The 14,970-nt window shown below is 42.5% G+C and overlaps 1 protein-coding gene across 2 annotated transcripts in view; it reads left to right on the top strand.

Moving 5' to 3' along the window:
* PIK3R3 (phosphoinositide-3-kinase regulatory subunit 3) overlaps positions 1-14,970 on the top strand; it is a 77,752-nt gene that overhangs the window by 54,595 nt on the left and 8,187 nt on the right. For both annotated transcript variants that reach the window (XM_050307182.1, XM_050307183.1), the window contains 8 exons: positions 5,933-6,044; positions 8,349-8,447; positions 9,861-10,041; positions 10,881-11,006; positions 11,787-11,929; positions 12,984-13,160; positions 13,656-13,730; positions 14,090-14,260. In XM_050307182.1, the coding sequence (XP_050163139.1) occupies positions 5,933-6,044; positions 8,349-8,447; positions 9,861-10,041; positions 10,881-11,006; positions 11,787-11,929; positions 12,984-13,160; positions 13,656-13,730; positions 14,090-14,260 (1,084 nt within the window). The remainder of the gene's footprint in view (positions 1-5,932; positions 6,045-8,348; positions 8,448-9,860; positions 10,042-10,880; positions 11,007-11,786; positions 11,930-12,983; positions 13,161-13,655; positions 13,731-14,089; positions 14,261-14,970) is intronic.

Here is a 14,970-nt window from a genome sequence, read left to right as displayed (position 1 = left end):
TGAAACACGTCAAAAGTTTTAAGAGCTATCCAGTTTATTAGCAGTGTGCTAATTATGCCTGGTAGGTAAAAGAGGACTTATCCTTTTTATCCTCCTCACGTTAATTTTGGGACAGTCGCCTCAACCCTGTTCATCGTGGAACCTCTGACACTGCTGTAGCTTTGCAGCTGTTACACTGTGTTCTGGGTTGGAAGGAAACCCATTTCTCATTGGGCAGTGAAAATAATTGGGAAGCTGAGGTTTCTTGGCTTTGCAACTTCATGCAAAGGCTGGAATGAAGAGGAGGAGCTGTGTTATAATACAGAAGTCAGATATCCCCCTGTTATTTATCTGACTGTGAGCATCTTCCATTTCTTCCATCTCTGCCCATGAAGTAAGAGGCCTGCTACTGCCAAGTAGTGAGAGGATGCTTTTGAAATGCCCAAAAGAATGCCAAATTTGAGCCAGCCTCTTCACACACTGGTGTTGTCCACCACTTTGCAGGTGTCCCATAGCAGATAATTTTTTAACCTGTGCAGTAGCTGTGGATGCTTGTGGGGAGCAGAGTGCAGCAGAAGCCTGGCAGGCTTTAGGAGGTGAAACAGTGACTGGGAGGTGTGGGAGAGGGCTGGATAGCTGGGGAGTTTTCAAACAAAACAGATCTTTATCAAAAAAGCCAATTAATCAAAACTGAAATATTTCTTAAAGGTGTTGTTTTTTTATGAAAGTTCACAGAAACACAAGCAAAGCTATAATGGGAGTGTTTTCATTGGAAGCCTCTCTGGCTCTCTGCCAACTTGTCTGCTGTTTTCTGTAATGAGATATTGAAAGACCTCGATTCTTTGAATATGTCTTACTCTTTGGCGTGTCGCCTGTTTTGGGGGGGGAGGAGAGCGAAAATGCGAGCGTGCTGGAAGTTCTGTGGCCAGCAGTAACACTGTGGAGTGGCTTCCTCCTCCGTGCCCGGCGGAGCGCTCCGTGCACAGGAGCTGCCCTTTGAGGAAGGGCAGCCTCGAAGGGCACCGCTGCTCAGAGCACTGAGGGGTCTTGGCAAGAGAACTGAGGAGCTGAGATGCGGGGCTGCCAAGGTCGTTTACCTGCCAGTGGTGGGGAGCGAGCTGCTGTCAGCAGGTGTGCACGACCCTCCTCGCTGTCAGCCGGAAAGCCTCTCCGAGAGCGCGGTGCTTCACTGCTCTGGTGGGCACGCACAGAGCAGCTTCGTGGAAATGGCGTGCAAAAAGCACCTTTGTTCGGTGCGTGCTTTTATTCTCAGCCGTCTTTGAGGGCTTCTCGTGCAGCAGGGACAAGTATAGGACTCCTGAGGGAGGGAAAGATTTTGAAGCTTTGCCTGAAAAGTGTTAGAGAAGTTGAGAAGAGTGTTTGAGAAATTGAGTAAGACTACAGAGAGCAATTAAAGATTGGAGAGATTTTTTTTTTTCTTTTCAAAAAAGCTAGCCTACATTTTCATTCCAAGTCTTCATCTATATCTCCAAAGGGAAAACCCTTCTCTCCTCAAGGACTATGTCACTAAAATGTTAGCTGGCCTAACCACAGATAACTTGCATGTTTCCATAGTAATGACACTCTGCAGAGCTTTATATTACAGTTTGCAGGGTATCTACTGTACATCAGCCTTTTTGAAGCTGAGTAACTGTCTTGGAAATCCTCTGATCTGTTTTCTGCTTGTCACAATGTGGAGGGAGAGTAGATTGAGTGCATCAGAAAGAAGGCTAGTAAACAAGCTCGTGGAAGTGCTGAGGGACTTAAAATTGACTTTATCAGACTACTTGGTAATTGTGATTATTTTTAACAGTAAGGTGGAGTTGATGCTGCATTTAAACCTGCTATGCTTTTAAGTATCTGGCCTGCAGCTCTTGGAAGATACTGGAAGAAATAAGTTGCATCTGCCTTAAAACTGAAAATCAGAGTTTAATTAACAGGCAGGTTGATTTTGTACACAAATACTGCAGCCAGAGAAGAAACAGGCTGCTTGACTGGGTACTGTGTGGGATGCAGCACTTGGAGACCTGAGGCATTCTTCTTTTTTCATTCCTGAATTAGTGCCATTGAAATCCCTCACACGTAGGGCTCAGTGGCTCTTATATCACATAAACTTGTAAAATTTTTTATTCAAAACCCGACTGGGGAAAGTGTGTATCTCATGGAAGTCACGGTCTACTTCGCCGAAGTTAAATTCGGGTTTAATATGGCCTACGACTTTTTACGAGAGACTTTAAATGAAATAACAGCGGCGCTAAACTTCAGACACTTGCCAGCTTTCTTAGTTGTCTTGGTGTTGGAGGTGGCTTGAATTTCAGGGAATCAAGGCAGTTAAGTCTTGAGCTGCCCTTTCAAAAGAAGAGTTCTACGCAGTGCAGAAAGCACCACGAATCTACCTGGGCAGAGCCTGATCAACACTCTTCTCTCTGCGTGGAGCAGCTCGGCTGAAGGTACCTGCTGGAGCAGCCCTGGGCTCCTGACGTCAGCAACATCCGATCCTGCGCCCCCACCACATTGGCTGCCGTCGCCTCCACTCCATCACCAGCCCCGTTTTATTTCCCCCTCCTAAGTGACACCGAGCTGGGACTGGGATTTGGCTTCCCCAGGCAGCCCAGCTTGAGCTCGGAAGAGAGAACTAGAGTCGCTAAAGAAATTAAAACCAGATATGCCCATAAATGCGTGAGGGAGAGACAGTCTGTTCTCACTGCTGCGTGCCAGGCGGTCACTGGGGGCTGAACCTTATCCTTGGAATGTGCTCGTACGCGAGTGGAAGGGTCCAGCTGAGCTGTCACCTTTTGGGATTTGGGAAGATCCATGCTCTAAAGCTGTCTTAGGGACATGGCAGGGGAAGGATGCTTGTGTATCTGCTGCTAACAGCAAGTTCTTTATTAGAACGGATAGATCCGTTGTGCTGTTAATCACTTGTGATCAATGTTCTTTCTCTCCCAGGAAAAAGGGAGGCAAGAAACCATCAGGATCGTTCACTTTAATCAGAGCTTGTTTTGAGATAAAGTAAGATTGTGCCTGTGGCTAGATCAGAATTGGACTCAGTGACATGGAAAGAAACACGGCTGCTCTTGAAAGCATTTCTGTTGACTTCAAGCCAGCCTTATTTTACTTTACTCTAGGATTTTAGCTCTCTAATGTTCATCGAGTAAAGTATATAAAACTGGATTATTTTGAATTTAAATCAAAATCTGTGGACTCTTCGAGGCTCTCTGTAGCTTCTCCTAGAAACATCACAAGATTTCTCCTAGCAGGGTTGTTAGTACTATCTAGGTACTAGAAAAAACTATTTTAGGATGCCTCTTCCAACAACCCGTTGGGCCAGTGTTATGAGAGCAGCAGTGCAGTGGATGCTGTTCTGTTGCATTAGACTTGCTATGCTATTAGAGAATGTTCCCCTTGTATCATCCAGGGTCTGGGCTGTGAGGTTTAAACTACCTTTGTGTCAGTTCTCCATTTGTGCAGACTACAGTTCGTGGGCTGAGATGGTAGCCATGAAATGCCGAACTGGATGGGCATGTTGGTCTGCGGAGTAAGGCAATAGCAGGGGCCTGGTGCTGTATCCAGTACAGGGGAAAATCCCAAAGACCTCAAAGTATTGAAAGTAAAGAATTAGATACATAACTCTCTGGAAACGGGACCCACCCTTGCAAATAGTTTTGTATTTTTGAAATGTGCAAGCTATTAAAAAGCATTTTTCAAAAGTCTATTGTGTAAAGGACTGGCTTCCATGAGTCAGGTTTTACAGGAAACGGTCCAAGCCTTATTCTTCTCCCTGAAAGAATTTCCTTCCAGTTTTCTCATGCAGGGTGAAGTTCTGCAGACATCCCCCCAATAGTGAGAAGTGGTGCCTGCCTATGAGAGGGAAGGAGAAACTCCCACCTGTATTAGGGACACTTGGTGTAATGTCTGTTGCTCTGTGTCCAAACTCCTGTTCCTTACCTTTCTGCTCTTTGTTAGTTTGCTTTTCTGTGCCCTGTGCTTTGGAGTGAGGCCTAACAAAGCTGCTAAATAATTCCACAGTATATAAAGGAGCAAGACTTAATCTTAGAAGGAGGGCTAGAGAAGTATTCAAGTACTCTAGAGAATACTTGAAAGCCTCTTCTGGAAAGCCCCTATTACCAGTGTAAAACAGGCTTTTACACTGTAAAATACCTTGAAGTTTTTGATATGTCCAAGCCTTAATTTGAAAGACCCAGCGAAATAATTGCTGGTGCTGGTACAGTTTTCTAAGAACTCTGCATTGTTGGATGGTTTTACGTGAATCTTCACATGCTTGTTGATGACTCAGAATCTACAAAAGATTCTCAAGTAGATCAGAACATCTCCAGGTTTTCTGAAATTGGATTAGCTGCCTTGTGCAGACACTGATGAGACTCAACCTGCTGAGACTCCCGTATCCCAGATGTGAGGTGGGGAGGAGGGAGGACCTGAAGACATTTTCTAATTCAGGAACTTTGAATGGGGGGAAATAGAACAACACAGTGAATACAATTGACTCTACAGGCTTAGCCTGGATGTATGTTCCTGTGACCCTGGATGGGGCTGGGACCTTCAAACAAAGTAGGGTTAGAACCGTGTCTTACTCTAAATGGTGCTTTGTACAAACACAAACAACTGTAGTAGTTGAGCTACGAATAACCGAAGCTTCCTAACCAGGAAGCTACTTCACTGAATCCGAAGGTTTTCACCTTCCTTTTACAACAAGACATGTTATTGCCTCACTAGATGTGTGCACACCTGAGGGTTCCCAGCTCGCCCCATAAAAAGAACCTGTATGCTACGGTTTAATGCTCAGTCCCACAGAATGAATGCTGCTATCTGAATCAGGTGTTTGGTCAGCAACCCCAGGGTGCGAACGTCTGGGTCAAGGTTCAGGTTTAGTTTAGATTGGCTCAATTAAAGCACCTCCTGGTTTGTCTGAGAACAGTGAAGTTACTGTGTCAGATATTCAACGTGAAATGGTGTTGGGAACTGCAGTTGGAAGCCTGTTTTCTCTTCTTTAATGTGGGAGGTGTGGCTCGGAGGTGAGCAGATGGATGGTGCCAAGTAGCACACCTCTCAGCGCTGAGCCACTCTGTGCTGAAGCTAGAGATCAAAATCTTCTTTCTGCTCCCTTTATTTGTGTTTCTGCCTGTACACTGGGATTGTGTGCATCTGAAAGATGGCTGTTGTCAGTGGTGTCAGGCCTGCTCGCTGATGCTTGTGTAATCTGATGGCGAGGGCACAGGGCTGGGAGCACAGATGTTCAGGGTCTGGCTTGAAAACGTGCTAGAAGCAAATCAATGTGTGTAGCTGCTTTCTTCCCCTGAATTCAAATGTGACCTGTCCCTCTCTAAAACAGTCTCGTGAAACGCCTAAAAAATGCCCAGTTTCAGTGGCAGTGTTTTGATGAAGCGTTCAGCACCTGCAAAGCAGGGGCCAAAAGGACAAACCTAGAGTGAAACGTGACCCTTGGGTCTTTGATGGATATGCCAGTGTTTTTCCCTCTGAAGAAGAGTTCACCTGTTTGCTCTTGTGGGTTGGCATGAGGACTGGTGATGCCTGAGCAACTGGAGTTTTTCCACAGTGGTGCCCAGTGCTCTCCAGGCTGTGGCTTTCAAACACAATGCACCTTTGTCGTTTGTTTGGAGGTTTAGGCGGCACCTGCCCTTGTAGTTGTGCCTGCACCAGTCTTCCTTTTAACAAAAACTCATGTTTCCTCATGCTCCTTCCTCTTCTCCTCCATCAAGCGAGTGTTTAGTTCAATACGAGGAAATCTGGGATCACAGTGGAGCTGCTCACTTCAGAATTCCTCTAAAATTACAAATTCCATTTGATTTGAGAGAGCTTGAAAGCCAAGGTCAAGGTGCACATTTTCTCTCATTTTTTTGCTGTCAGATTTCATTAATAGTTTAGTGATTATCCTCTCCTGTTTACCTTTTGTTAATCTGTTTTTCATTTTCAGCTCTTCCTCCAAAGCCCCCCAAGCCAATGACTCCAGTCAATACGAATGGAATAAAGGACAATTCCAGCTTCTCTCTGCAGGAAGCAGAATGGTACTGGGGGGACATCTCAAGGTAAGCAATATTGCTAGAACATATTCATTAAAATGTATTAATATATGTTGTTAAAAATAGATTAAGCCAGCTACAATTCAAGATAAAAAGAACATGGCTATTTCAGGCAGCATTTTACAGGAGGGGAACACTTCAGGACTTTTCTTGGCAAAGCACCTAAGTGAAACTGTTCAGCTGGATTGAGGACATTTAAGTTGTTGCTCTTCTGGTGTAGATATTGCCAGTCTTGGTGACACCTAATTTTGAGGTTTTCTAAATTTGCCCAGATACACAGTCTTTAAAAAGGAGAAAAATCTGAATCTGCTATCTAATAAGGTGTTGTGAGCATACAGTGCTGAAATGCATGCAGGTCAACAAAGTTTCAGTATAAACCCAAAATTTCAGAATAAAAGGAATTGCATTCTTAGTTTTGGTTTCTTTAACATCAGTTTAAAATTGCATCTGTATTAATTTCTATTACATGATGATATAAAAAAATAGCTCTTAAAAATGCTAACCAGCTACACTGAGCAGATGCTAGAGACACATATCAAATAAATTAAGCTTTACCTCTTAAGAAAACCTTTTGCTATGCACTTGAGAAAATAGATGGCTTGGGTCAGGTTCAGAAAATGAAGGACTAGTTTTTTTATATTTGCATAAAAGAACTGAAGTGTTCAGTCATCTCTTTCCCTCTTAAGGCACTTCTGAAGAGGCTAGAATTTGGAAGTGTAAGAGGAAAGGTGAGCGTGCTGGGATGTGATCAGGAATTGCTCAAACTTGTGCACGTAACATTTTGAAGCGCTTTGGCAGATGGAGGCAAGAAGAGCGCGTCTGCCACATTTAACTTATCGACGTTCTGAGAAGGGAAATAAAGTTTTCATATCTTTATTATACCACTCTTATCTTTCTATAAAGTAAACCCGTGGAGATCTTGCTTTTGAAGAGCCTCAGCAGAGATATTTTCCTGTTAATTTTAAATCGAAGCAGAGAGGCAAAAAGTGATCACAAAGCCCACTAGGCACAGTTTGTTTAAAACTGCTCGATATTGGTATCAGTTTATTGACTGTGGATTTGCTCCTCAATTGACAGTGCACATGATGGCAGGAGCTAATGCACTACAAATCGCATTGCAGTGGCTTTATTAGATTAAAACATGATACACGTGCATGTAAAGATGGAATTGTTTATGACCTTAATTTGGCAGGCAGCAGGCATGGGCTGCATTGGGCTATCAGGGCAGGAGCAGTGTTCTTCAGTCCAGAACTTGGGCTGGAAACTTTGTCATGAGCTCCAGGGTGCAACCTGCAGGCCACAAGCCCAGACCCATGGATAGTATCTATCAATTCAAAGAGAGGATTGTCTGGGTTAATTGGGTCCAATGTGTAAAATGGTCAGAGAGGAGTAAGCGGTTATGCACGTAAAACTTTGTAGTATGGAGTCAGTTTTACTAACAGAATCATTTTCAAGTAGCTAAATCAAAGCTAGGGCTGTTCTGTAAGAATACTTTTGTTCCTTAGTATTTGAACAAAAAAGCTGCTGTTGATTTTGCTTTGTAAGATTCAACTAAGCTTCCTACAGCACTTAGACAATGTTGAGGCTACCTGAGAAAATTTAGTTTCCAAATGATTGTGTTAAAAAGTGCTTAGTACTTCTAAAAGCTTTGAGGGAGCTGTTATAAGGTGAGATACGTAATCTGGGTGAAATGCTCAAACCTGGCAAGATGCTTATCTCTTCAGCTGAAATAATTTTCTTAATGCTTACAGGTACTCACTTTCACTACAAGATTTCTTGGTTTAGCTTAAAGCTCTGGACTGAGTGTCCTTTTGCCTCAGTTGTAAATAAGGAAGAGTTGCACTGAAGCTGGAAAGGTTGTAGTGCTTTAAAACGGCTGTAAATAAGATCAGAGTTAAGCCAATAAAGAGCCTCTCGAGACTAAAACTGTGCTAAACTTTAGGCACCTCTGAGCTGTGCTGTTAGAGGCCATCTCTTAAGGGGTCAGGACTGGCTTCTCAAAGGGCACCTGTTCCAGTGTGGACTTTAAAACCTGAGCAGATTACAGGGAAAGGTTGTGAACTGAGTCACAGCTGCTACTGTTGTTTAAACAGAGACTTCTGTCTAAGTGGCAGTTGACTGTGACTGCTTGTCTTTAGTACAGCTACACAAGTTGAGACTCGCTTTAGATGCCCTAAAAGACTGGAGAGCCCAGGCGTCAAAGAAAATTGAACTTATGCATGCTGGTGTTACTGGCTCTGATGTTTTACCTGTGGCAAAGATGCTCATGTCCTTAGTGCTTCTAATTTTCCTTCCCTTTCCATTCTCCAGGGAAGAAGTAAATGACAAATTACGAGACATGCCAGACGGAACATTCCTGGTGCGCGACGCATCGACCAAGATGCAGGGAGACTACACTCTGACCTTACGGTGAGCTCTGAGCACTTGTAGCCCACACAGGGAGAGCCCTGAGTAGCTGTTGCTATACCAGTGACTGCCGTGGCTTTGTAAAGCTCATGTGGCTTGAGAGATGTTCCCACTACAGCGCATCACAGAATAAGCAGGTCTGACAGTCAGTTCTGTTCTGTACATTGAATCCTGTCCCTCTCTAAACACTGCTGTGAGGATCTGCGTGTGGATGAAATGGGACTTGGGGAGGAGAGCTCCTCAGGAGTGCTTCATAGTTTCAGAACTGCTAAGCTAAAAGGTGTTTGTAACCCAGGGCTTTGATTAATGGGAGAGTGTTGAATATCTCATCAGTCTACAGCTCTGGAAAACCGAACACAGTGTCTTTGTAGAAGGAGTATCTTGTGCTTTATGATCTGTGGTTTAGGAAATACTGAATTGGAGCCATGTTCTTTTTCTTCATTAAAATTTTCTGCAAGTGGAAGGTTTCCCAGAGCTGCCCCAGCCCTGTCTGCTGCAGTTAGGCAGCAGACCTCATGTGACTGGCTCTGGTGCCTTGCCCAGCCTGCCCAGCCACTTGCCTCTGCCAGGCTCCCAAGATTGGTTGTTAGAGGCAAGCAGGTGAGGCACATAAGCCACCGCCTCTCTAGCACACCTTTGGGAGTTACTGTGATATAGCAGGTATTTGATCTTACCGTGAAATTCCATTGCCTTAATAGCAGGTTTGACCCCAAGGGTGTAGTTAAAATTCTGCTTTAACTTCTACCTGAAAGTTCACACCACGTGCACTGAGGTTTGCCGTGATTTTATTTTGCCGAAAGCAGACGTCTCTAGGAACCAAAATTGTGAGTGCAGGAAGGACAGGATAGTGTCTAAACAGTCTGTTGGTGGAAAAAAAGGAAGAAATAAGTGCTATATTTGTGGAAACCACTAGAACATATGAATCTGGATAACATAAGGCCCTGAAGTTACAGCCATCTTGTAATCCTCACAGGATTTTGTTTAGGTCCATGTATCCTGTATTAGCATCCATAACTCAAAAGACTTGTTAATAATTGTATAAACCTATACTCAGATGTATGCTATTAGTGACCCCAAATTGCAGGAAATTATGGGTTTTGGTTTTCTTATGGCTCCTTTATTCAGCCTTCAGCATCCTCTGTTTCCCTTGCACAACTTCTGGCAAAGCTTGAACTTAAATACCATAAGCTGGCTCCAGAATGAACACATAGGAAGAGATTTACTTTGGGCTTTGCTCCTGTTCAAATAATCTGATGATAATTCTGTGTGTATTGACTCTTGAAGTACTTAATACTGCTACTGTGTAAAGGATCACTGTGAAGGCCACTTGCCCAGGAATTTCACCGATGTCTTTGTGAGCAGCCCTGGTGTTGAAGAGGGATGGGAGTGACACAGTAAAACCTCTGTACTTTGCAGGAAGGGTGGCAACAATAAACTGATAAAGATCTACCACCGGGACGGAAAATATGGCTTCTCTGACCCACTGACGTTCAATTCAGTTGTGGAACTCATTAACCACTACCGCAACGAGTCTCTGGCTCAGTATAACCCGAAGCTCGATGTGAAGTTGATGTACCCAGTGTCCCGGTACCAGCAGGTAAGGTCTCCATCAGACCCCAGTACCTATTAGTGCAGACAAGAACAAAAATTGCAAATGTGTATGTAATTTTTGTTTGCTTTCTATGAATAGCCTGATTTTATTTATTTATTTATTTATTTTTAATACGGAAAAAGAAAAAAGGTGGGGTTTTCACATTTCCCCTCACTTAGACTCATTGTCTAGCCATTTAAGCTGCTCCATTTTATCAGGTTTCTGGTCTCCATCTGAGCAGCCATCAGGCAGCAGAGAAGGGAAACCCTGGTATGCAGCAGTTGAACTCCTGAGAAGCTTTTTTATTTCCCCTTGGACCCTCATGGAGCCACCAGGCACTGTTCTAGGCAGTGTTACCCTTGAAGTACATCTGACCCATGCAGATGCTCACTCTATGCATAGACATCTGAATTTTTCAAGAATGTTTTTTTAACTTTTATTCAGTAGCTTGAAACATTTTCCTGCATTGAGGAAAAAGAACTATAGAGCTTTTTGGGAAAAAAACAAACCAAACAACCCTCTGATCTCTAGCTTCAGATTCCAAGTAATTTACTTCCTTCTTTCTTGAATAGGGGATAGCAATTCTGAAAGAAAGGTGTGGTGTGTTTTTGGAAGCTTAGTATTTGGCATAGTTCTTGGTGTCCTATAGTTCCAGTTCCTACTGTCTGTAGACTGTGGAATGTGTTGCACAAAGGAAGGGGGATTTAGAGACAGTGTTCTCTAGAAACTGGATTATAAACATGATGCTAATATCTGTAAAATGCAAATGTGCATAAGTGGACAAATGAATACTCTTAAGGAAAAGCTGCTTTGCTTGAAGACTTAATAGCTCTTTGTATGTACAGGATCAGTTGGTGAAAGAAGATAATATAGATGCAGTAGGTAAAAAGCTTCAAGAATACCATGCTCAGTATCAGGAAAAGAGCAAAGAGTACGACAAATTGTATGAAGAATATACCAGAACATCACAGGTTTGTTCTTCTTTGGCTGTTTGTTGAGTCTGTTTCTTGTTTAAAAAGTAAAGAAAGTTATTTTAACCTGTTATGGCTAATAAAGGCAGTCCATAGTGAGAAAATACAAGGAAAAAACTTAGTAAATTGTGGAATAGAGCAAGGTGGTTTCAGAGTTGATGGAAAGAGTGAATATTGCTTGTTGCTGATAGTCCTAGGGGTATGGTGTGAGGCTGGGAATAAAGAGGAGCTGAGCTTCCTAGTGTAAAGTAAAGCTGTGGAGAAGACCAACACCTAGAAGCTTTACACTGCAGACTTCTTCCTTGGCTGCTGAGTATTTCCAGCTGCTGGATTCTGCAGTGAGAATTTGGAGGGATTTATCCAGGTTTTTTGTGAAGTCACGTGCAAGTCAGTTACCAGATATTATGCATTAAGGAAGTGTGAATACGATATTTGGACTGCTTCTTGTAAAAAAAGATAGTTCATGTATGGGGAGGAGGTTTGCTGGCAGTCTTCCTGAAAACTAAGATGGAAAATATGACTAAAATATTTGAGGGGTTTGCAGCCTAATAGAGAGCTCTGTGTAGAGGAGGAGGGTAGATTTGCAGGGAGTAAGTCTGCCCTGTTCTTCCCTGGCTCTACTTGGACAATTGACTAAATTTAAAACTGATTAATTTCATTTTGACTTACTTAGTAGGGGGGAGAAAAGATGGTCTTCTCAGTCAGTTTAGGGAACATGCTTGGGTCTTGCTTTGTTGTCTGTATTATGAACAAATGATGAAGGACTCTTTCCTCACATAGGAAATTCAGATGAAGAGGACTGCAATCGAAGCATTTAATGAAACTATTAAGATATTTGAGGAGCAGTGCCACTCACAGGAGCGATACAGCAAAGAGTACATTGAGCGATTCCGCAGGGAGGGGAATGACAAAGAGATTGAGCGGTAAGCTCGGGTTGTGTTTGCTTCCCTGGAAAAACTGTTGTCCACATGGACATTCCCATTAAAGCCTCATATGAACCACTTTGTAAACTCAGTGCCTTCTCTAGTAAAACTCTCTTCTGAAGAGAGGTGAGAGATCTCTGGATTGGTCTTGCTCTTAACTTCAGTAAATCAAGGTACTGTGATGAGGACCAGGAAGGAATTAGGAAATAATAATTTAATTTGCTTCTTCCACTTCTGTTTGGATTTGCTCAGAACGTAATTCAGAAAAATCTTTACTTTTCAACTGTGAAATATACGTAGATCTGGTAAATCTCATAGTCCATAGTCAGTTTTAGTCACTTTCAAAGAAGATTATATTTAATAGCTGTCATCTAACAAATTCAGTAAGGACCTCATTTGAAACTGCCTTTCTGTGAGGGTACTAGCAGAAAAAACTGTATCTGGGCCTTTGAAGAAATGCCAGATGCGATGCCTAACTTTTCATAATGTTTTTTGAACCACATAGGTTCACCTTAAGGAGATCTTTAGACTGAAAAGTTACCTGTAACAATCTTACTGTACAACTGTGGTGCTTCATTCTGAATGAAGATCAATTAACATGGAAAATATGCAATTTTCCTGAATTGTACCAAACCTGCAAACTAGTCTTGAAAGAAGAGGCAGGCAGCTTTACTTTGTGGTAGCTCTTGATAGTAATTGAAGTCTGCATTTGAAATCTTGCTAGTTCTGATACCTACAGTGGGATTGCATAATTGATATTACAAAGTGAATCTGACAGTGAAGGAGGAATCTGTTCTTTCTCACCCTCCTTTGGATAATTTGTTCCTGCATCTCTGCCAGGAGGAAGTATATTAAGGTAAACTGAAGGTTGTAGGCCCTCTGGCAAGAGGTCTTTTCTGTCACTCTTACTGCAGTTTTCCTGTGAAGATGAGGCAGTCAAAGGGAGGAGCAGCTGTTATGGTAGTTCTCCTGATGCTCCTCTATAAGTGCTACCAGTAGGTTCAGTCCTAGGCTGAACTTGACCTCTTTTCTCAAATATTGTGTTTGTTTTCAGGATAATGATGAACTATGAAAAATTAAAATCCCGCCTGGGTGAGATCCATGACAGTAAAATGCGCCTGGAACAAGACTTGAAGAAACAAGCTCTGGACAACAGGGAGACCGATAAGAAAATGAACAGTATCAAGCCTGACCTAATTCAGCTCCGCAAAATCAGAGATCAGTATCTTGTGTAAGTAAGCCTAACCTGTACCTCAGAATAGTGTCTCTGATGAACCTGATTAATGACTGTTTCCATCAGGATAATGAGAATTTAATTTTCTTTTCATAACCAAAGTTCTGTGAGTGTTAAGGTGCTCCTTCCTGGCATGGGATATTTGGGTATTGGTTGACCTCTTCTTGGCCTCGTTATTTAAGGAGCCAGCCACAAATAGGTGCACATTCTGCAACTTGTGTACATAAAAATCTTAAAATAAATGAGTTATAAACAAAACCTGTGCCTGCTAGTACAACAGAGGTTAGTACTACTTTTGTTGTTAGGTGTGTCAGGTATTGCTCATGCCCACATTTGATTTCCCCAACACTCCTGTTATCCAGCTCCTGATGTCCTTGGGCTGGACACAGACTGTTTCTTTGTGGTACCTTGTGTCTGAGCTTCAGCTTGCTTAGTAAGAAAACCCAAACACGTACTCTGAAGTAATGTATTAATGCTCTCTTCTTCTGGCAGATGGCTCAATCACAAAGGGGTGAGACAGAAGCGAATAAACGACTGGCTGGGGATCAAAAATGAAAATATTGATGAGTAAGTGTCACTATACATATGATTTTGTTGAGAAGTGTTCTATCTATGAGTGTTTTCTCCTGTGGGGGTTGGTGACAAAAAACACCTATTTTTTCAGTAAAGGACTGGAGAAAAAAGGAGAAAGTCTCCAGGGGAACTTGGCATCGTGTGAAACAGCAATTCTCCTGAAACATTTAGGATTAAACAAAGTTGAAACAAATAAGTTCTAAGTGGAAGCCTTTAATATTTGTCCGTTAGGAACCTGACCTTCCAGTATGGGCAGTTCTGGTATTTCTTCGCATGATTTCTGCAAAAATGAATAACTCTGCTTACCAACTCCTTTACTGATTGCTGGTTAACAAATTTATCCTTTCTTTCAGCACATACTTTGTGAACGAAGAAGATGAAAACCTGCCACATCATGATGAGAAAACTTGGTTTGTTGGAGATCTCAACCGTATCCAAGCAGAAGACTTGCTCTGTGGGAAACCTGATGGGGCATTTTTGATTCGCGAGAGTAGCAAGAAAGGATGTTACGCTTGTTCTGTGGTGTAAGTCTGTTTTCCTTTCTGTTCTAACTACTCAGTACATAAATCTCTACCAAAGCTCTTTTATTTTGGAGAACAAAAGCTAGGCCTAACGTAGGTCTACCCATTGGAATGTGTTTGCAGGAAGACCAGCACGGTAAAAGCTTTGTAACAAAAGTGTGCTTTGAATGTGCAATAACTGTAGTCCTGCAGTCTCTGTTTTGGCCACAGTAGTTATTACGAAATTCTGAAGTATCTCAGCTTGAAGCTCTATAGTCTATAAGTAGGTTAAGGCTGAATTCTACCATATTCTTCCCTGCTAAAGAACACATAGGAAGAAATAAAACATGACTGTAAAGGTGTGACATCTTTTGTTCTCCTCTTCAGACATGCCCGACTCTGAATCTTTCTCTTGCATGTTTAAGATAATGGTGATGCTTCAGAGGAGGCATTATTTGTGAGCCGTAGCTTCTGTGACATTCACACAGCCTTGCATTGATTTCTTGTATTTCACTTCATTTTGTGCTGGTGTAATGGAGGTCAGAAATACTGATTCCATTATCTAAAAACCCTTCAAGCCCCGTTCTGGAGTGCAAAATGGCTCCCGCTGATTCATTTCACATGAGGTTAATTGCTTCTGAGCGCAAGTCCAAGAAGTGAATGCAAGAAGGTAAAGCACCTCAAGGTAGCTGAATATTGCAGTATCTGCTCTGTTCCACGCGCTGTTTATCACA

Source organism: Myiozetetes cayanensis, unplaced genomic scaffold (assembly GCF_022539395.1).
Source record: "Myiozetetes cayanensis isolate MyiCay16 unplaced genomic scaffold, myiCay2020 scf12, whole genome shotgun sequence".
In the NCBI taxonomy this organism is placed as follows: Eukaryota; Metazoa; Chordata; class Aves; order Passeriformes; family Tyrannidae; genus Myiozetetes; species Myiozetetes cayanensis.
The sequence above is the reverse complement of the archived record's forward strand: the minus strand, read 5'-3'. Positions and strand labels throughout refer to the sequence as shown.